This window comes from Vipera berus (genome assembly GCF_964194415.1).
Source record: "Vipera berus genome assembly, chromosome: 8".
NCBI classification, from domain to species: Eukaryota; Metazoa; Chordata; class Lepidosauria; order Squamata; family Viperidae; genus Vipera; species Vipera berus.
This window is the reverse complement of record NC_138211.1, coordinates 25198657-25214026: the sequence shown is the minus strand read 5'-3', so window position 1 is coordinate 25214026 and position 15370 is coordinate 25198657. Positions and strand designations below refer to the sequence as shown.

The window sequence follows — 15370 nt, the reverse complement described above, 5'->3', positions numbered from 1 at the left end:
AGAGCCGCAGGGGGCATGGGGGTTGCAGCACAACATTTTCAACACAGCTGTTTTTTTTCTTATTAAGAAAACTACAGATCAATTCTTCCATCCATTTGGTAGGAATCAATTGATGGGATGGGAGCATTCCACCCACTTTCTCAAATCATAGCTTGAGATTGACACCTGCTTTGTTACTTGGAAATTTAGTTTTAGTCAAGAAATGTCTGCAAAAAAATCTCAGTGAGAGATCAGAGGGGAGATTTTATGGCTCGGATTAAATGCTCAGTTAACTGGCTCAACTGAATTCCAGGCTGTTGCAATGCAGAATTAAGTTCAACTTAAAAGGTGCTGCACAATGCTGGGAACATATCATCATCACAATGTTCAATAAGGATGCAATCTGATAAGCTAAAATTGCTTCCAGTCTAAGGAATTCCTTTACCCCATAGACTCTGGGGTCCTGAAATATCTTTGCCACTGCTTGAGTTCCACAACTCATCTAAGGTTTATGTTCAATTCTTTAGTGGTGGATAAGGCCCAGGATGATCCTGTGACCTCTGAGTCTACAACATGGGGGGGAGACATGTGGGCACTAAAGCGTAGTTTCACTGCCCATGTCCTGTGGGTGCTGCCTCTCGGTGTCGGTATCTTCATAATTGGATCCCATCTCTATCTTCACCTGGGGCACAGTGCAGACGGGGCTTCGAGAATAACTAAAGGCAGGAGAAGATGGGCAGGAAATCTTCAAGTGAAGTGTAATACTACAAGAAAGGCAAATGAATTGGAATTAGGAATCTTAGACAAGAAGATGTAGTCAAGGCAATTAAGATCAATATTTTTTCTTTGCCCTTTATTTCTCTCTAACCTGGCAGGCAAAAATTGTGCCGCGGCATGGAAACCACTGCCTAGTAAAGCTTTTTCCTCTCAGTGCCTGAATAGAGTAAGCAATTTTCCCAGTCAGCTCCAGAACGTTTCAGATAAATTCTAAATTACACTTTACTTTGAGACAGTGTAGGACAGTGATGGCAAACCTTTTAGAGACTGAGTGCCCAAACTGCAACCCAAAACCCACTTATTTATCGCAAAGTGCCAGGGCTGCATCAGCATTGTGGTGCCCTCAGGAGGGAGCCAGGGAGGCGCCTCTGAGTGCCACCTCTGGCACGCAAAACCTGGGGGCACAAAAATGGGCCACCATGCTACAAGGTGCAAAAATGGCCACCTCCACGCCATAGGGTGCAGATACAAGGCATCATATAAGAATGGGGCAGGGCTAGTGAGTATCACGCAGCCACTAGCTCTGCCCCATTTGCAGTGCTTGCATGCTCACGGCCCTGTGCGCGGACGCACACATGTAAAATGCTTTCCCCTGCCTTTTCTTCCAGTCCACCAATTGACGATGGTTGGTGACCTCTGCTCTACCCCTCTACTCAGGCTTGCTAGTTGGCTGCTTTGCCTCCTTCGTGCTGGGCGGGGCTCCTGCTCTGGGCAGCGGTGGTGGCCTGATGGACCTGCTGCTGGTGGCGGTGGTGCACGAGCGAACAGAAAGGGCTCTGAGTGCCGCCTCTGGCACGCGTGCCATAGGTTCGCCACCACTGGTGTAGGACATTTCCTGTCTCTTTCTTGCTATTTACGTTTTACTATTCTCATTTTTCCACTTTTTCCAATGTTCTAAATCTCTTCTTGAGAACCAATGTGGTGTAGTAATTAAATTAACCAGGGTAGAAACCAGGAGTTTGTGAATTCTAGTCTCGCTTTGAGCCAGTTATTCTTTCTCAGCCTCAGGAAAAAAGCAAGGGAAAGCGACTTCCGAAGTGTTGCCAAGAAAACTGCAGGAACTTTTCCAGGCAGTTGCCAAGAATCAGAGCTGACTCAGAAATACTCCCTCTTATTTTTTTAAAGCATTAATTTCTAAAAGCATAGCTATATTTTATGACATCTTAAAACTAACAAATTTATTATGATGGTTTAGTGCAGCGGTAGGCAACCTCGGCTCTTTTATGACTCATGGACTCCAACTCCCAGAATTCCTGAGTCAGCTATGCTGACTCAGAAATTCTGGGAGTTGAAGTCCATGAGTCATAAAAGAGCCGAGGTTGCCTACCCCTGGTTTAGTGGATGTTTGTCGCTTTAACAAGAAGGCTGGAGTTGAGTCCTGAAAGAGGAGAATTATACAGAACCAACTGCTGGGATCCTGGCAATGAATAAAGAAGGAAAAGAGAAGAATTAGCAGAGGAGTACGTGAAATGATTGCTGTAAAGTGAGGGAACATAAATCTTCACTGGCAGATGCCCTTTCACTGAATAGCTAGCTAATATATACAAAATATTAGGAAGCCTTTTTCTTTTTTTACAATGTAAGAAAAATATAAGCCTTCTAATGAATTCCAGTTTCAATATTTTGAAATGCAGTGGGATTTTGTATGGAATTTGAGACAAATTTCAATACTAAAGAACCAGTCACTTGGTCTTCCTCTGGCAGTCTGTAGTGCTTTCTCAAATTAACCAATTGTATTAAAAGGCATAAGCATAGCACAGCTCTCCTTCTCATAGCAGTGAGTATATCACTATTTATTTAGCATTCCTTACAAGCACAGATAAAAACGCTGAATTTCACTAACATGTGCACAGCCCCCCCGAAGGCTATGGAAAAATACACCACGCTGGAAGGCTTATCAGCTGGAGACGTGATCGTTCTGAGAGAAGCCAAACCCAACTATTGGTACACAGGACAAAAGGATCGCCAATGTCCAAATGTTTCGCCTATTTCAATTGCAACAAATATATAATGAAATACTTCTGCTTTAATCAAAGCATTCTTTTTGTGATTCATGTCAGTTTTTTGACTCCTGGTGACTGCATTTTTCTAGGCAAGATTTTCAGAAGTGGTTTGCGTTCTTCTCCTCCTGCTTCCTCCTCGCCGAGAGAGAATGACAGGCCCAAGATCGCCCAGATGGCTTTGTGCCTAACATGCGACTAGAACTGACAATTTTCTGGTTTCTAGCTTGACGCCTTAATCACTACACCAGACTGGTGCTCAAAGCAAGTTAAAAAAACCTCATAGTTTGGGCATCAAAGTAGATTTTAACACATACAGTACATATAAATATTTTAAAAAATAAATTGAAGAATCAGTTTGGTGCAGTAGATATTAAAGCTAGAAATTGGGCAATTGCAAGTTCTAATCTCACTTTAGACATGAAGCCAGTTGGGTGACTTTGGAGAAGGAGGAGAAAGGAGGAAGAGAAAGGAGGAGGAAGAGGAGGAGGAGGATGAGGAGGGGAAAAGAAAAAATCATTGTTATGAATCAGATTGTGAAAAGCACAATCAGCACTGATATGAAGACACAAAAAGAATAAAAACTAAATAATGTTATTGCAAAGCAAATTTCTAGTAATAACTAGAATAACTAAAATAATACAATATAGTTGATTGTTTTTAGGATCCTTGTGCTTTTAAGTAAAGGAAGCAAGATCCATAAATGTCTGGGTTTGACAATCACTCCCGAGTCAAGACTTAAAAAAAAAGTTTGAGTCCCTCTAAGTTACTAATGACCCCCTAATTTAAGAACCCCCCCATTTTATGCTAAACATACTTGACAACTGACATAACTTATTGCTTTTATTGTAGAAAATTTGATACCTACAAACCTACACTGTTAAATTTGAGAGCTGTAAAGAAATTAAAACCAATGCAAACTCAGTGAAATACCTTTATTACCTGTGATCTGGATCAGAATTGTTAGGGGAGGAATCAGAATGCAAAACTCCGACGGGGAGATTCTTCTCCTGGAGGGAAACATAAGATTGCAAGTGAAGATAAGGAAAAACAAAACAGCCAGTGAAGAGATGAGAAGAAGAGAGAAGGGTGAAAAAGGCAAAACCAATTGGCAGTAAACTTCCTTTTCCTGCATTCTCTCTCACTCAGAAGGAAGATTTGAAGGGGAAGGAAATTAATCCATGGCTGCACAATAGCTCAGATCAACCAAGGCCTGAAAAATCAGTAGTCCAAAACTCAGGATGTGAAGATGTCTTGAAAGAGGAAAGACAGCAAGGATTGAAACATATGGGAAGAGTTACAAAACTTTCATGCTCAGCCCAGGCTCCTTCCCTTCATTAACCCGCCTGGGGCACATCCACTTGAATGTTCTCATTAGAAGCCTTGCTGGAACAGCTGGAACTAACAGCATCTGCATCAAACTTCAGTGCTGCCAAAATGACAACATGCAATGAAATAAACATCTGATGCAAATACATAAGTTGGCACACTTGGAGTGATTTTGCATGCCCATGACCAGAGGATCTTTGGTTTTCAACTCTCCCGTGGTTTTCCCTAAGACTCATCATGTGACTCATCATTGGGTAGAAGTTTTCAATATTTGAACCTGATTGGAAGGCGTACCACTGAAAGGATTTACAGCAGGGGTGTCAAACTCGCCAAGTCACGTGACGTATTGCGACATATCATGACTTTTTCCCCATTGCCGGCAATGGGGTGGGTGCGGTTTCGCCATGACGCATCCGGCCCGTGGGCCGACAGTTTGACACCCCTGATTTACAGGAACCTGCATGCTGCCAACCCATTAGAAAACAAATTGGAATAGGTTAGTTCTCATATTGCTCTAAATCATACAACTGAGCGTAGAAGCAGGTTAGGGTGAGGGTTAGGGTTAAGGTTATGAATAAATACCAACTACCAGCTAGCTGCTTGACCTGGGCTGGGAGGCTCTTCTGACATCCCACCAAGGGAAAAACAATCCAAACAATTCTCTGTCTGGAATTGAACAGGCACTGGACTATAATCAGTGGTCAGCTGTACATTAATGGAAGTCTACTTATGGAAGAAGAATGGTTCTCATAGGCAAGAACCTGAGTGTGTTGCTTTTCAGAAAAGCAGCTTAGCTCCTTTGCTAGAGTCATCCCTCACATGCTGTGCAAGGAGTGTGGCCTGGTGCCAGGTGAGGTGGACAGACACTTGTGCCAAGGCAGAAATACCACCCAGTGGCCTCCCCTCCCTCCCTGGGTTTCTAACACACCTCATCAGGGTGCTCCTCCTCGGTTCTTTGGCCTTTCTTTTTCTTTTCCTTCTTCTTGTCATCCACCTTCTCTTTTCCAGGAATAATGTTATCAATCCAAGCCAGATCGTGCTGGGAAAAGACAAAATCCAACATCTTCCGGACTAAAATCAAAGCTAAAATCTGAAAGGCAAGAAACAATATAAAAATAAGTATCTTAGGTCACAATAGTGAGCCATTTCTGCAGGTCCCTTGGCTGGGCTACAGCCGTCCCCTCCAAGCTGCTACAAACACCCTCCATTTGGTGCTGAAAAGGGTTGTGTGGTGCACAGGAGAAAGGGCAAGATTTATTACATTGTACTCAAAATAAGACATGAGCTGGCCTGGAAGCAAGAAAGAACGATTACTCCTCATTGTCGTGCTGAGAGATTGTGCTCTCCTGCAGCCACCACCATTGATTATATAATTATTGGTCACATCTCAATATCCAGTGCAAAGGATTGCTTTCTGGGAAAAGGATATGGGTGAAGAAACGTCTTGGATGAGAAGTGAAACATCTTCAAAGAAAAACAAGACAGTCCAATTGCCTTGTGAAAAAGCACCTATGGGTGCTTTAGTCTTTCAGTCTTTCATAGGTGAAACCTGGCTCAAAAACAGCCACTGTGGGAGGGACCTTGGAGTCCTAGTGGATGATCACTTAGATGTGAGCCAGCAGTGTATGGCAGCAGCCTAAAAAGCTAATACAATCTTTAGTTGTATAAACAGGCATTGAATCAAAATCATGTGACGCATTAGTACCATTTTATAAATCCTTAATAAGACCACACCTGGAATACTGCAACCAATTTTGGTCATTACACCACAAAAAAGATGTTGAAAAAGTTCAGAGAAGAGCAACTAAGATGATCAAAGGCCTAGAGATTAAAACGTGTGAAGAATGGTTGCAGGATTTGGAAATGGCCAGTCTAGAGAAAAGAAGGACTATGGTGGGACACGATAGCAGTATTCCAGTATTTGAGGGGCTGCCACAACGAGGGGGGGGAATCAATGTCAAGAGTGATTCCCTTTTCACCTCGTTTCTTCTCCACTGTCAACTTGACAACAATTGGGAGTGGGGTGGTTGAATTGCATGGGGTGGGAATGGAATGCCAAGAATCCATCTGCAGATCGTGAGACAATGTTCCTCCCTTCAAGGTCATGCTGCAGGTGTTTGAGTGATTCAGGCAGTTCCCATAAAAAAGGAGCATAGTTGATTGGAAATCGCAATGGACTGAAGGAGACAGTCAAAGGGGGAATTCAAGTTTAATTATGTGGGTATTAGAGCAGGAAATTCAGAGCTCGTTTTGCTGAGTTTGTACCAATGTAGTATATTCAATAAAAATAGTACTTTTGGGAAGAACAATGTCCCAGGAGTTCCTTTCTTGGATTTGCTAGTTGGACGTCTGACAGTCAACTTATTTTCCAAAGCACCAGAGGGCACAACAAGAAACAATGGAGGCACTTCTGGTGAACACATGGCCAGCAGCTGACGTGCCCGGAGAGACTCATCTCTCTGGACTGTCATTTTTCCAACTCAGCAACAGAAAGAACAGGCTTCCTCTTGTTTATCTGACCCTCCTGGATTAGGGAGTGCCTCAAGATTCTTTGATAACAGCATCAGACTGCAAGCTGTTTTAGAAGCCGTGCTTCAGGACAGCAGGTGAGCTGAAGCTGGAGGGTGGGGCAGAAACCACGTCGGAGTTGGATGAAACAGCCATTATGGAATTTATTTTTCAAATGGACAATAAGCCGTGCCCTTCATTTCATAATCAATTTGTGAGCTTATTACCTTTATGAGCTAAAAGAGGCTCTCTTTAACTACAGCTTAGTACCCCTTTTTGAAGAGGGTTGCTGAAGGCAGTCAAAAGAAGGAAGTGTGGCATACTTTTCTGGTGAAATATAAAGATAAAGCTGTGACTATTAATTTACTACATTTAAAATAATTTGTAGTTTTGTAGTGGGTGGTGTTGATGGTTGAAATGTTCCGATTTTCCAGAAAAAGGAAAGGAGAGAAAAGAAAGGAAGAAAGAAGTAACATTTTTTTGACCACTAGAGGGAGACGTCTAATTTTGATTTGGAATCTGTTATTAAAGAGATAAAAAACATTTTTCAAAAGTCTATACAGAAAATCAAATATACAATAAATTCTCTAAAGGTGACAGTGATACAGAGGAGATTAAAAAGATTATCAATCCTGTTACATATTGCGTTGGTTCGAAGCACGAGGCAAGACAAGCAGGTGAAAACAGGAACATGCTTTATTGAGCTGCTGGAACAGAAGAGTCGCATCGCTATCAGGATGGCCACCAGGTGGCAGCCAATAGGTTCAAAGTATTACAGTTCCTACATAAATCAGCCAATGGCTGAGCAGGAGACTCTAAGTCTGGCTAAAACCCCCAAGCTGTTACACAGGCAACCGTTAGCAGAAGTCACAGACACGTGAACTTTGCACACAAGAAAAACCCCCAATACATTACAAATCCACTGTAGGAAACTATCAGCTCACTGTGTCAACTCTACCAATGCTGGATAATTCAAATAACCTAGCTGTACTTTTGGAATAGAAAGCTAACGTCAATTTCTATTATGATGATGGTTTGAATAAAAGCCTCCTAGTGCAATTGAAACAAGAGTGTGAAGTAAATTTACAACTCTTAAGAAGGCAAGCTTGGGACTTTTTCCTTCTGGACATCAACAAGGTGGAGATTTTTTTGAAAAAGAAAAGTATGGTTGTTGTCTTAGAGATGGAGACTTCACAGGCCAAGAACTCCTTGAAGAAAAGTGACACCCTTGAGAAGAAAAAAAAACCCTCAATCTATGAAGACCAGCTGGGGGGAGTGTCTTAAATTTAATGATTTAATTAGGATGGATTTTTACAAGTTTTGACATATGTATTGAAAGAAAGTATTAAGGTAGCTTTGTATGTGTACAATAGGTTTGTAAATATATACCCTCTTTTTTGATTTTTTGTTTTGTTTAGCTTTGTTTGTTTGTCTGTTCCTTTTGTAAAACTGTGAAAACCCTGATGTAGTTTTGTGCTTTGGGTTTAAAATGAAGGGTTTTTTTTGCTTTAGTTTTGTTCTGTTTTCACTTATATATAAAATATTTGAGTATTTAGGACGCTGAGCTTGTCGATCAGAAGGTCGGCAGTTTGGTGGGTTGAATCCTGAGTGCCGCGTAACAGAGTGAGCGTCCGTTACTCATCCCAGCTTCTGCCAACCTAGCAGTTCGAAAGCACCTAAAAATGCAAGTAGAAAAATAGGGACCACTACGGTGGGAAGGTAACAGCGTTCTGTGCGCCTTTGGCATCTAGTCATGCCGGCCACATGACCACGGAGTCGTCCTCGGACAAGCGCTGGCTCTTCGGCTTTGAAACGGAGATGAGCACCGGCCCCTAGAGTCGGAAACGACTAGCACGCCTGTGCGGGGGAAACTTTACCTTTCCTTTAAAATATTAAAACTAGGGAAAGTGTTTTCTCCGTTTAGGGTAAAAAAATTGAATCCTTACTGAGGATTCTTTTAATATGAATCAGATATATATTATCTCCCAAGGTAATGTGAAGTAGAGATGGTTAAACTGATACTTTTATCCAAAGATAAGAATACATTTAGGCTAGCTTTTGTCTTGAAATTGCTACCAGATTTGGTGCTTGCAGTGAAAAAGAAAATAAAAACTTGGTTTTGTTTTTCTTAATCCGATAGGTGTTTTGTTATAGAAGTGGTTCGTGCATATTGTTGTGTAAAAGCAAAAGTTGTGAATGTAATGTCATCTTCTACTGTGTTAAAGAGAGTCAGAAGTTGGTGCCTTTCTCTTTTCTTCTTTTCCTACACTATGTTCTTTTTCTTTTACCTCCCCCATTTTCTAATTCTCTATTACTTTTTTAAAATTCTGTTTGTATTTTATATTTTGATGAATCAATAAAATTATTTTTTTTAAAAAAAATAATGGATGGAAACTCATCAAGGAGAGAAGCAACCTGGAATTAAGGAGAAACTTCCCAACAGCGAGAACAATTAACCAGTGGAACAGCTTCCCTTCAGAAACTGTGGGTGCTCCATCACTGGAGGTTTTTAAGAAGAGGCTGGACAGCCATTTGTCTGAAATGGTATAGGTTCTCCTGCTCGAGCAGGGGGCTGGACTAGAAGACCTCCAAGGTCCCTTCCGGTTCTGTTCTGCTTGATTGACCATCAATCGTGATTCAGGCTGCTGCTGATTGATTTAAGAGTGGATCACCCCAAAAGAGCACAACTTTTGGACCAAGATTTATAAGTGGAACTGGGCCCCAGATCAAGTTGTAACATGACATGGAGGTGCCTACCATCACAGGGAAGATAATGGCTGCCACGGTGGATTTCAGGATCCAGAGGATGGCCAAGCAGACAATCTGAATGGTAGTGAACAAGTGGATTTTTCGAAGGGGCACGTGACGCAGGTAGGCATAATCTGGTTGGTGCTTGGCTGGCATGAAGAAGAGTTTGCAGCGTTCCCAAAACTATTAAGGGAAAAAACCCAATGAAATATTAATACTGGTTGCAGGCAAAAAACACTGGAAAGCAGTAGAAACAGATGCTGTTGCCAGCTGCATCTAAGAAAGTGCATCAAAACAGGATTTTTAACCAAGAATGTCTGAAGGCTTAAAAAGTCAAGATGGCAGCCATATCAGTGCAACTGAAGTATCTACCCACACAACACATACAAAAAAAAACACAGGCAGAGCTTCGATTGTGCTCTCCATTGTGGTTGCCATCAATCTTTTGCTCATATCCTGCTGAAATCCCTGATTGCTATAATTCTTTCCCTTAAACAGATGATGCTAGTAATAAACTTTTATAAGGCACTTAGCATCAGGTGCTTCTCTACTTTCTTACCATGTTGTGTGAAGTTGAGGTGTACCACAATGTCCTTCTGGACTGTGTCACAAGTGGGGTTTATTAGCTATGAGGTTAGGGGAGGAGCCCCCTCACTCACACACAATCTATAAGGTCAAAATCCTGGCCTGCTGACCCTGCATCCTGCCCACATCTCATCTGAAAGGCCTCTGTTCCCCATTCACACTGACTGTAGGACTTGCACCCAGCAGTGACTCCAAATGAGAAAAAGTGGAGCACCTAATGCCTATGCTCCAAAAAACCCTGGAAAAATAATCCAGATTTTTCAAGCTTCATATGTATTATTTCAATTTATGATCCTTTTCAGGTTGAATTCATACCCAGTTTTGGGATAGATACAGCTTTGTTTAATCTGCCATCTGCCATATTTCCCTGTTTTTCTCTTGGACCCCTCATTAAATTCCAGTGTGATCAACAATTGTATCTTCTAACAATTGGAACAGTTAAAAACACTGGTTAGGTTCACGAATTGCACACAACCATATGTTTTGTTTTGGCGATATTGCAGTAAGTGGAACCAACCATTGTAGTTTTAGTTATGTGTGAACTAAACAACTATTTTTTATTCAGTGAACTATGGTTTAAAAATCAGTTATGCAGAAAGTATGAATCTAGCCACACCATAATTTTTTTCTTGAAAAAGTAGTTTGTGTCTTACAGTTTTGACGCTGGGTAGTGAAATAGGCTATGAACGGTCTACTGGATGACCCTTCTCTAAGAAAGACTTATATTGTGCTTTATAACTAGAGGAGTGCAAAACCTTCTGTGTAGCTTATCCAAACCCTTATTTAGAAAGTTACTGTCCAGAATGACAAGTGCCTGGGTTTGTCTTGTGCCCTCATTATTTCCAGGGCCAATTAAAAAGGGCTCTAGAGGAAGCAGATCACTTGGACTTTTAGTTATACATCTTTGTCCCTGTCCATGTAAGGCTGTCAAGTTGCTTTCTCAGTGTTGGAGGCTATTCAGGCATATATGGAGAAGTGCAGCCTTCAGCTCAACTCTGACAAGGATGGTTGGCTATGGGTTGTAGGGTCTTCCATGTCTTGGAACCTTCCAACCTATAACTCTGGACAGGACAACACTGCTCTGACAGAGTTGGTGGACAGCTGGGGGTCCCCCTGGACTCATGGCTCCTGGTTGAAGAGAAGATGGCAGCCATGGCCAGGAGAGCCTGTTGCACCTATTCCTGGATCAGGAAAATCTCCTAATGATCGCTCTCTGTAGGGAGTGTAGGCAATGGCCTTGAAGGGCAGAAGCAAGAGCCGGCACCAAGGCCATTGTTAGATAAGCAGAATCCGACTCTTTCAAGATATTGGTTGGTTTCTTAAAAGGATCCTTTGGATCTGAAGTCCAGTTTTGTCTTACTCTCTTCCTCCTGCCTAATTGAAAACAGGAAGAAGCCCAATCTGGCAAGGTGGCTTCTTGCATGGAAATTCAGTGGTGACCGACAGCACAAATTTAAAGCTCCCAGCAGAAGCCCCTGTATCCATACCTGAATGCCATTGAGTGAGGCCACTCCCATGTAGAGAAAGATTCCGTACAGGACGGGCATGGGGATATACTGCGGCAGAGAAAGCAAGCAGCCAGGTGAGGGACACATACACATTGCTGAGTTCCAAAAGGTGAACCTGCTTTTCAGAAATCAACTACTTAAAACTGCAATCTGATACAGGTGGTACTCGCTAATTGACTGTTTCATTTAGTGACTGTTGGAAGTTACGATGGTGGGGGGAAAAAACTTTGTGACCAGTCCCCATATTTCCATTGCAGGATCCCCAGTCGTGTGATTGCCATTTGGGTGCTTCGCAATTGCCTTGTCAACAAGCAGAGCTAATAGAGAAGGCAGAAGTAAAATGGCAAATTGTGGTTACATGATGTTTGCTTAACAAAGGGGAAATGAGGTCATAAGTCCTTTGTGGTCACACGATTTCCACTTGGTAATCATGGCACTTACTGACCAAGTTGCCAATCCCAGTTATGGTCACTAACTAAGGACTAGCTGTACTACACAGAATGAATTTTATTTTGAGTAAATAGCTATTAATCTCGCCTGTCATTTCAGGTGGTGGTTTAAAATTTCTGGGCCATTTGCTAAGCCCACATCATGAGGCTAAGATACTTTACCTTGAGAATAGGTGCCAGGAAGACCGAAATCCCAGTCAGAACGAAGACAACGATCCCCGTGACTCTCTGCTCCCTGTTAAAGATCAGAACACAGGTTTGGAGTTCTGCCCTTCAGTGAAACCTTTACATATTTTATAGATTCCCAGGTTTAACGACTCCTTCCAGTATGCCTTATGTTGAAACACCACCCACCCCAGTATTCTGTGGTGTTTGTTCCAGAGGAGCTGCAGAGTTCAACTGCAAAGAGCAGAAAGCAAATCTGCAGCAATACCTATTTTCACCCAATCCTTGTGCTGCTCTGCATGGAACCATCCCATTCTGTCCCCAAACTGAAGCTGAGGAGACAAGGAGGCTGTCATAAATGCCTCCTGGGGGTGGGGGAAGCCCCCTAAAGAGTGAAGGCAGCCGACAAAAGCATGGTAGGGCTTTTTTTGCCCTACTTGCTGGTTTTTCTACACTGGGGCTTGGGGGGTTGTAGAAGAGACAGATGGCTGTTATTGTGTCTGCCACTATCTGTCTACAATTATGCTTATTAGGGGCTTATTAGTTTTAATTTTATGTTAGCTGTCCCAAGTTATTGTTGTCAGATGAATAGCTATATAAATTGATTTAAATAAAATTACTCCACCTTTTATAACTATTTTAATCAGCTGCAAATGGACCTAATACTCCTGCCTTTTAGTTTCCTCACATAAATAACTGAAATTATGCCACCACGTTTAGTGTTTCCAGTAGCTTATATCATAAATCGATGCACACATAAAATAAAAACTCCATTAGAAACAAAAATTACGTCAACAGAACATTTAAGTTTCCTATTTCAACAATTGTCCCCAAATGTCACAGCTTTCCTAATGCTGGGGATGGGGGAGACTATTTCAAAGTGAAATAGTTTTTGGTGTTCTCTGAGCTTGGTTGTTTTCCCGCAGATATTTTCCCAAGCTTAACGTCATCGGTGTTAGTAGGGAGTGGGCCTTGCTCTGAGTTTGTCTTCCAGTGGCTTGCCCTGTCAGTGTTGATGGGGGTGGTCTTCTGTCTTCTGTCCACGCTCTCTACCAACACTGGCAGGGCAAGCCACTAGAATGGGGAATCCAATTGGAGCATCTGCTCCCAGAATTCCCGTCACTATTGCTGAATGGCACTGATCTTCAAGTTGCTGCGGCTGAGAGACACAACTCTAGTAGACTGCTGAACTGTTTGCCCATCATCCCAGCATTGTTGCATCCTTGACTCAGGTGAGAGAAACCTTTTCAATGGCTTCCAGGAAACCCTCACCTCACTCCTAGGAACTGCGGTTGTTCTCCTGGTGCACTGGTCTCCGTCTCCATCTTCAAACTATCAATGTGTGCTATGGAAATTACGGTGGCTGCCACATACCAGGGGAGCCCCATGAATGAACACACCGCCATGAGGACTCCAACCCAGAACAAGTCCAAATGGTAGCCTGAAGCTTTCTAAAAGAAAGAGGTAAGGGCAGTTGAAAAAAGGGGGAAAGGGGGCAACCCCCCCAAAAAACTCTCTGAGTTGTAAAGTGTGCTGAAGTTTTTTCTTTGTCCAAAATAAGAGAAAAACCAAAATTGATACACCACAATCCAGTTTCCTTTGGGATGTGCAGGGATGTGACTCAAATACACAACCCAACGTAATAGATAGGGAAGCAGAAGGAATGATGAAAACTCTTCTGAGCACTCACTGGTTAACTTTGCCAACAGTTACTTTCTTAGCTGGGTAGGCAAATGAATAATTACAAAATTCAAACATTTCCTTGGTGAGCACAATATGTTGGTAAGCTATCATGCCCAAATGATACAACATGCCATAGAAAAAAGAAACCCAATTAGACTCTCTGTTTTAAGCTGATCTTGGTTTAATATATCGTATCAACTCCATTGCCTCATGTCTGAATCTTTGCCCAGTGTGACAGAAATGGGTTGAACAGCCTCCCAACTTTCTTTGTGTACCAGTTCACAATGGCAATGTACAAGAAGACAGAAGGAAAAACAGACCCTCAGCTTGTGCTCCTTTCTGTTCACAATGACTGCTGTAATTTGCTGGTCCATGAAGATCAGGATAGTGACCAAAAGAGCTGGAAGTGCACTTGCCAAGTAGATCCACCAGGGGTTTTTTCCAAAGGGGAACACAAACCATCCTCGATCCAAGCGTGTGGGCTGGAAGTAGAATTCGGAAGGAGCAGGTTACCAGAGAGAGAGAGAGGTTTTATGCTCCTTATAGGCTCCCTTTTATGTGCTTGCTCCTATCCTCAGCTAGCTCCTAAGCTGTACGTGGCTCAGAACATATATTCTGCCACGGGCCGAAAAGTCCTCTCTCTCTTTCTCTACTTTTTGACATGAAAAGCCCTAAGAAGAATGTTTCCCAAGGCAACCGTGGAAAAATGGATCACTCCAAAACAACACATTCTTCAAAAATCCATATACCATGCTGCACAGCCAGGCATTTGCCTGGGCGAACCAGTTGGGGAGCCTTTTTTTTTAGCCAAGGTGTAGCATTCATTTATTTACCTTAAATTCTGTAGGCACTTGCAGTTTTGGAGTGTTCAGCCCACACAAAACATCAAGACCAACAAACATTAGTATGGACATGAAGATAGAGAAGTCACTAATAAATTTACGGAACTAGAAAGAAAGAGAGAAAACACACGTGTACGAGAAAGAGCTATGTTAGAATGTCAGCTGGAGAAGAAAAGAACTTCGTGCAATCCTTTTGCTGTCAGAGAGAAACACAGTATGGTCTTTTACCAATGTTACTTCCAGTCGACCCCTAGTAGGTTATTTGCTACCACCAGAGTCCCCTCTGGCTGTGAAATTGGAGTAGTGAACTTCTTTCTGCTCCCCTTCAGAGGAAATGGAAGAGCAAAGGGTGACCAAGGAAACACGGCCTCCTTGGAAATGGCTCCAGAGATGCTGCCACAGTCCAGAAAAGGTCCAGCTCTGCTGGTGCAATTTGCAGGGACACAGACCAGTTTCTCCCATTGTGCTAAGGCCTCACAGTTTTTGAATCCCCTGGTCGCAAATCAGTGCATTCATCTCAAGTCTCCCCCCCCACCCCAGTTCATTTTCAAACAGAACCTTGAGGATGTAGAAAGCTGAAGCTACGAGAGAAGGCAGTCCAAGGAACAGGGCACCGGAGCATAGAGAGGGAAGGGCGTGTCAAAACCTAGTTGGGTATCCAAACCTTAATGATACTGGGCACATGCAACTTGGGAGTATCCAGTCCAAAACAGAGATCTATTCCACAGAAGAACAAGATGGAGAAGACAATGGAAAAGTCAGCAATTAGGCCCCTGACCTAAAAGTGGAGGGTTGAA

At 42.6% G+C, this 15370-nt stretch overlaps 1 protein-coding gene across 1 annotated transcript in view; it reads right to left on the bottom strand.

Annotated features, from left to right (window-relative positions):
• Positions 1–574: 574 nt before the first annotated feature.
• SLC4A5 (solute carrier family 4 member 5) overlaps positions 575–15370 on the bottom strand; it is a gene marked incomplete at its 3' end in the record, with an annotated part of 56385 nt that continues 41589 nt past the window's right edge. The window contains exons 15-23 of the mRNA XM_081333628.1: positions 15238–15351; positions 14052–14213; positions 13321–13499; positions 12046–12118; positions 11414–11482; positions 9351–9524; positions 5014–5175; positions 3699–3766; positions 575–743 (exon numbers count right to left, since the gene is read on the bottom strand). Coding sequence (XP_081189754.1) covers positions 575–743; positions 3699–3766; positions 5014–5175; positions 9351–9524; positions 11414–11482; positions 12046–12118; positions 13321–13499; positions 14052–14213; positions 15238–15351 — 1170 coding nt within the window. The remainder of the gene's footprint in view (positions 744–3698; positions 3767–5013; positions 5176–9350; positions 9525–11413; positions 11483–12045; positions 12119–13320; positions 13500–14051; positions 14214–15237; positions 15352–15370) is intronic.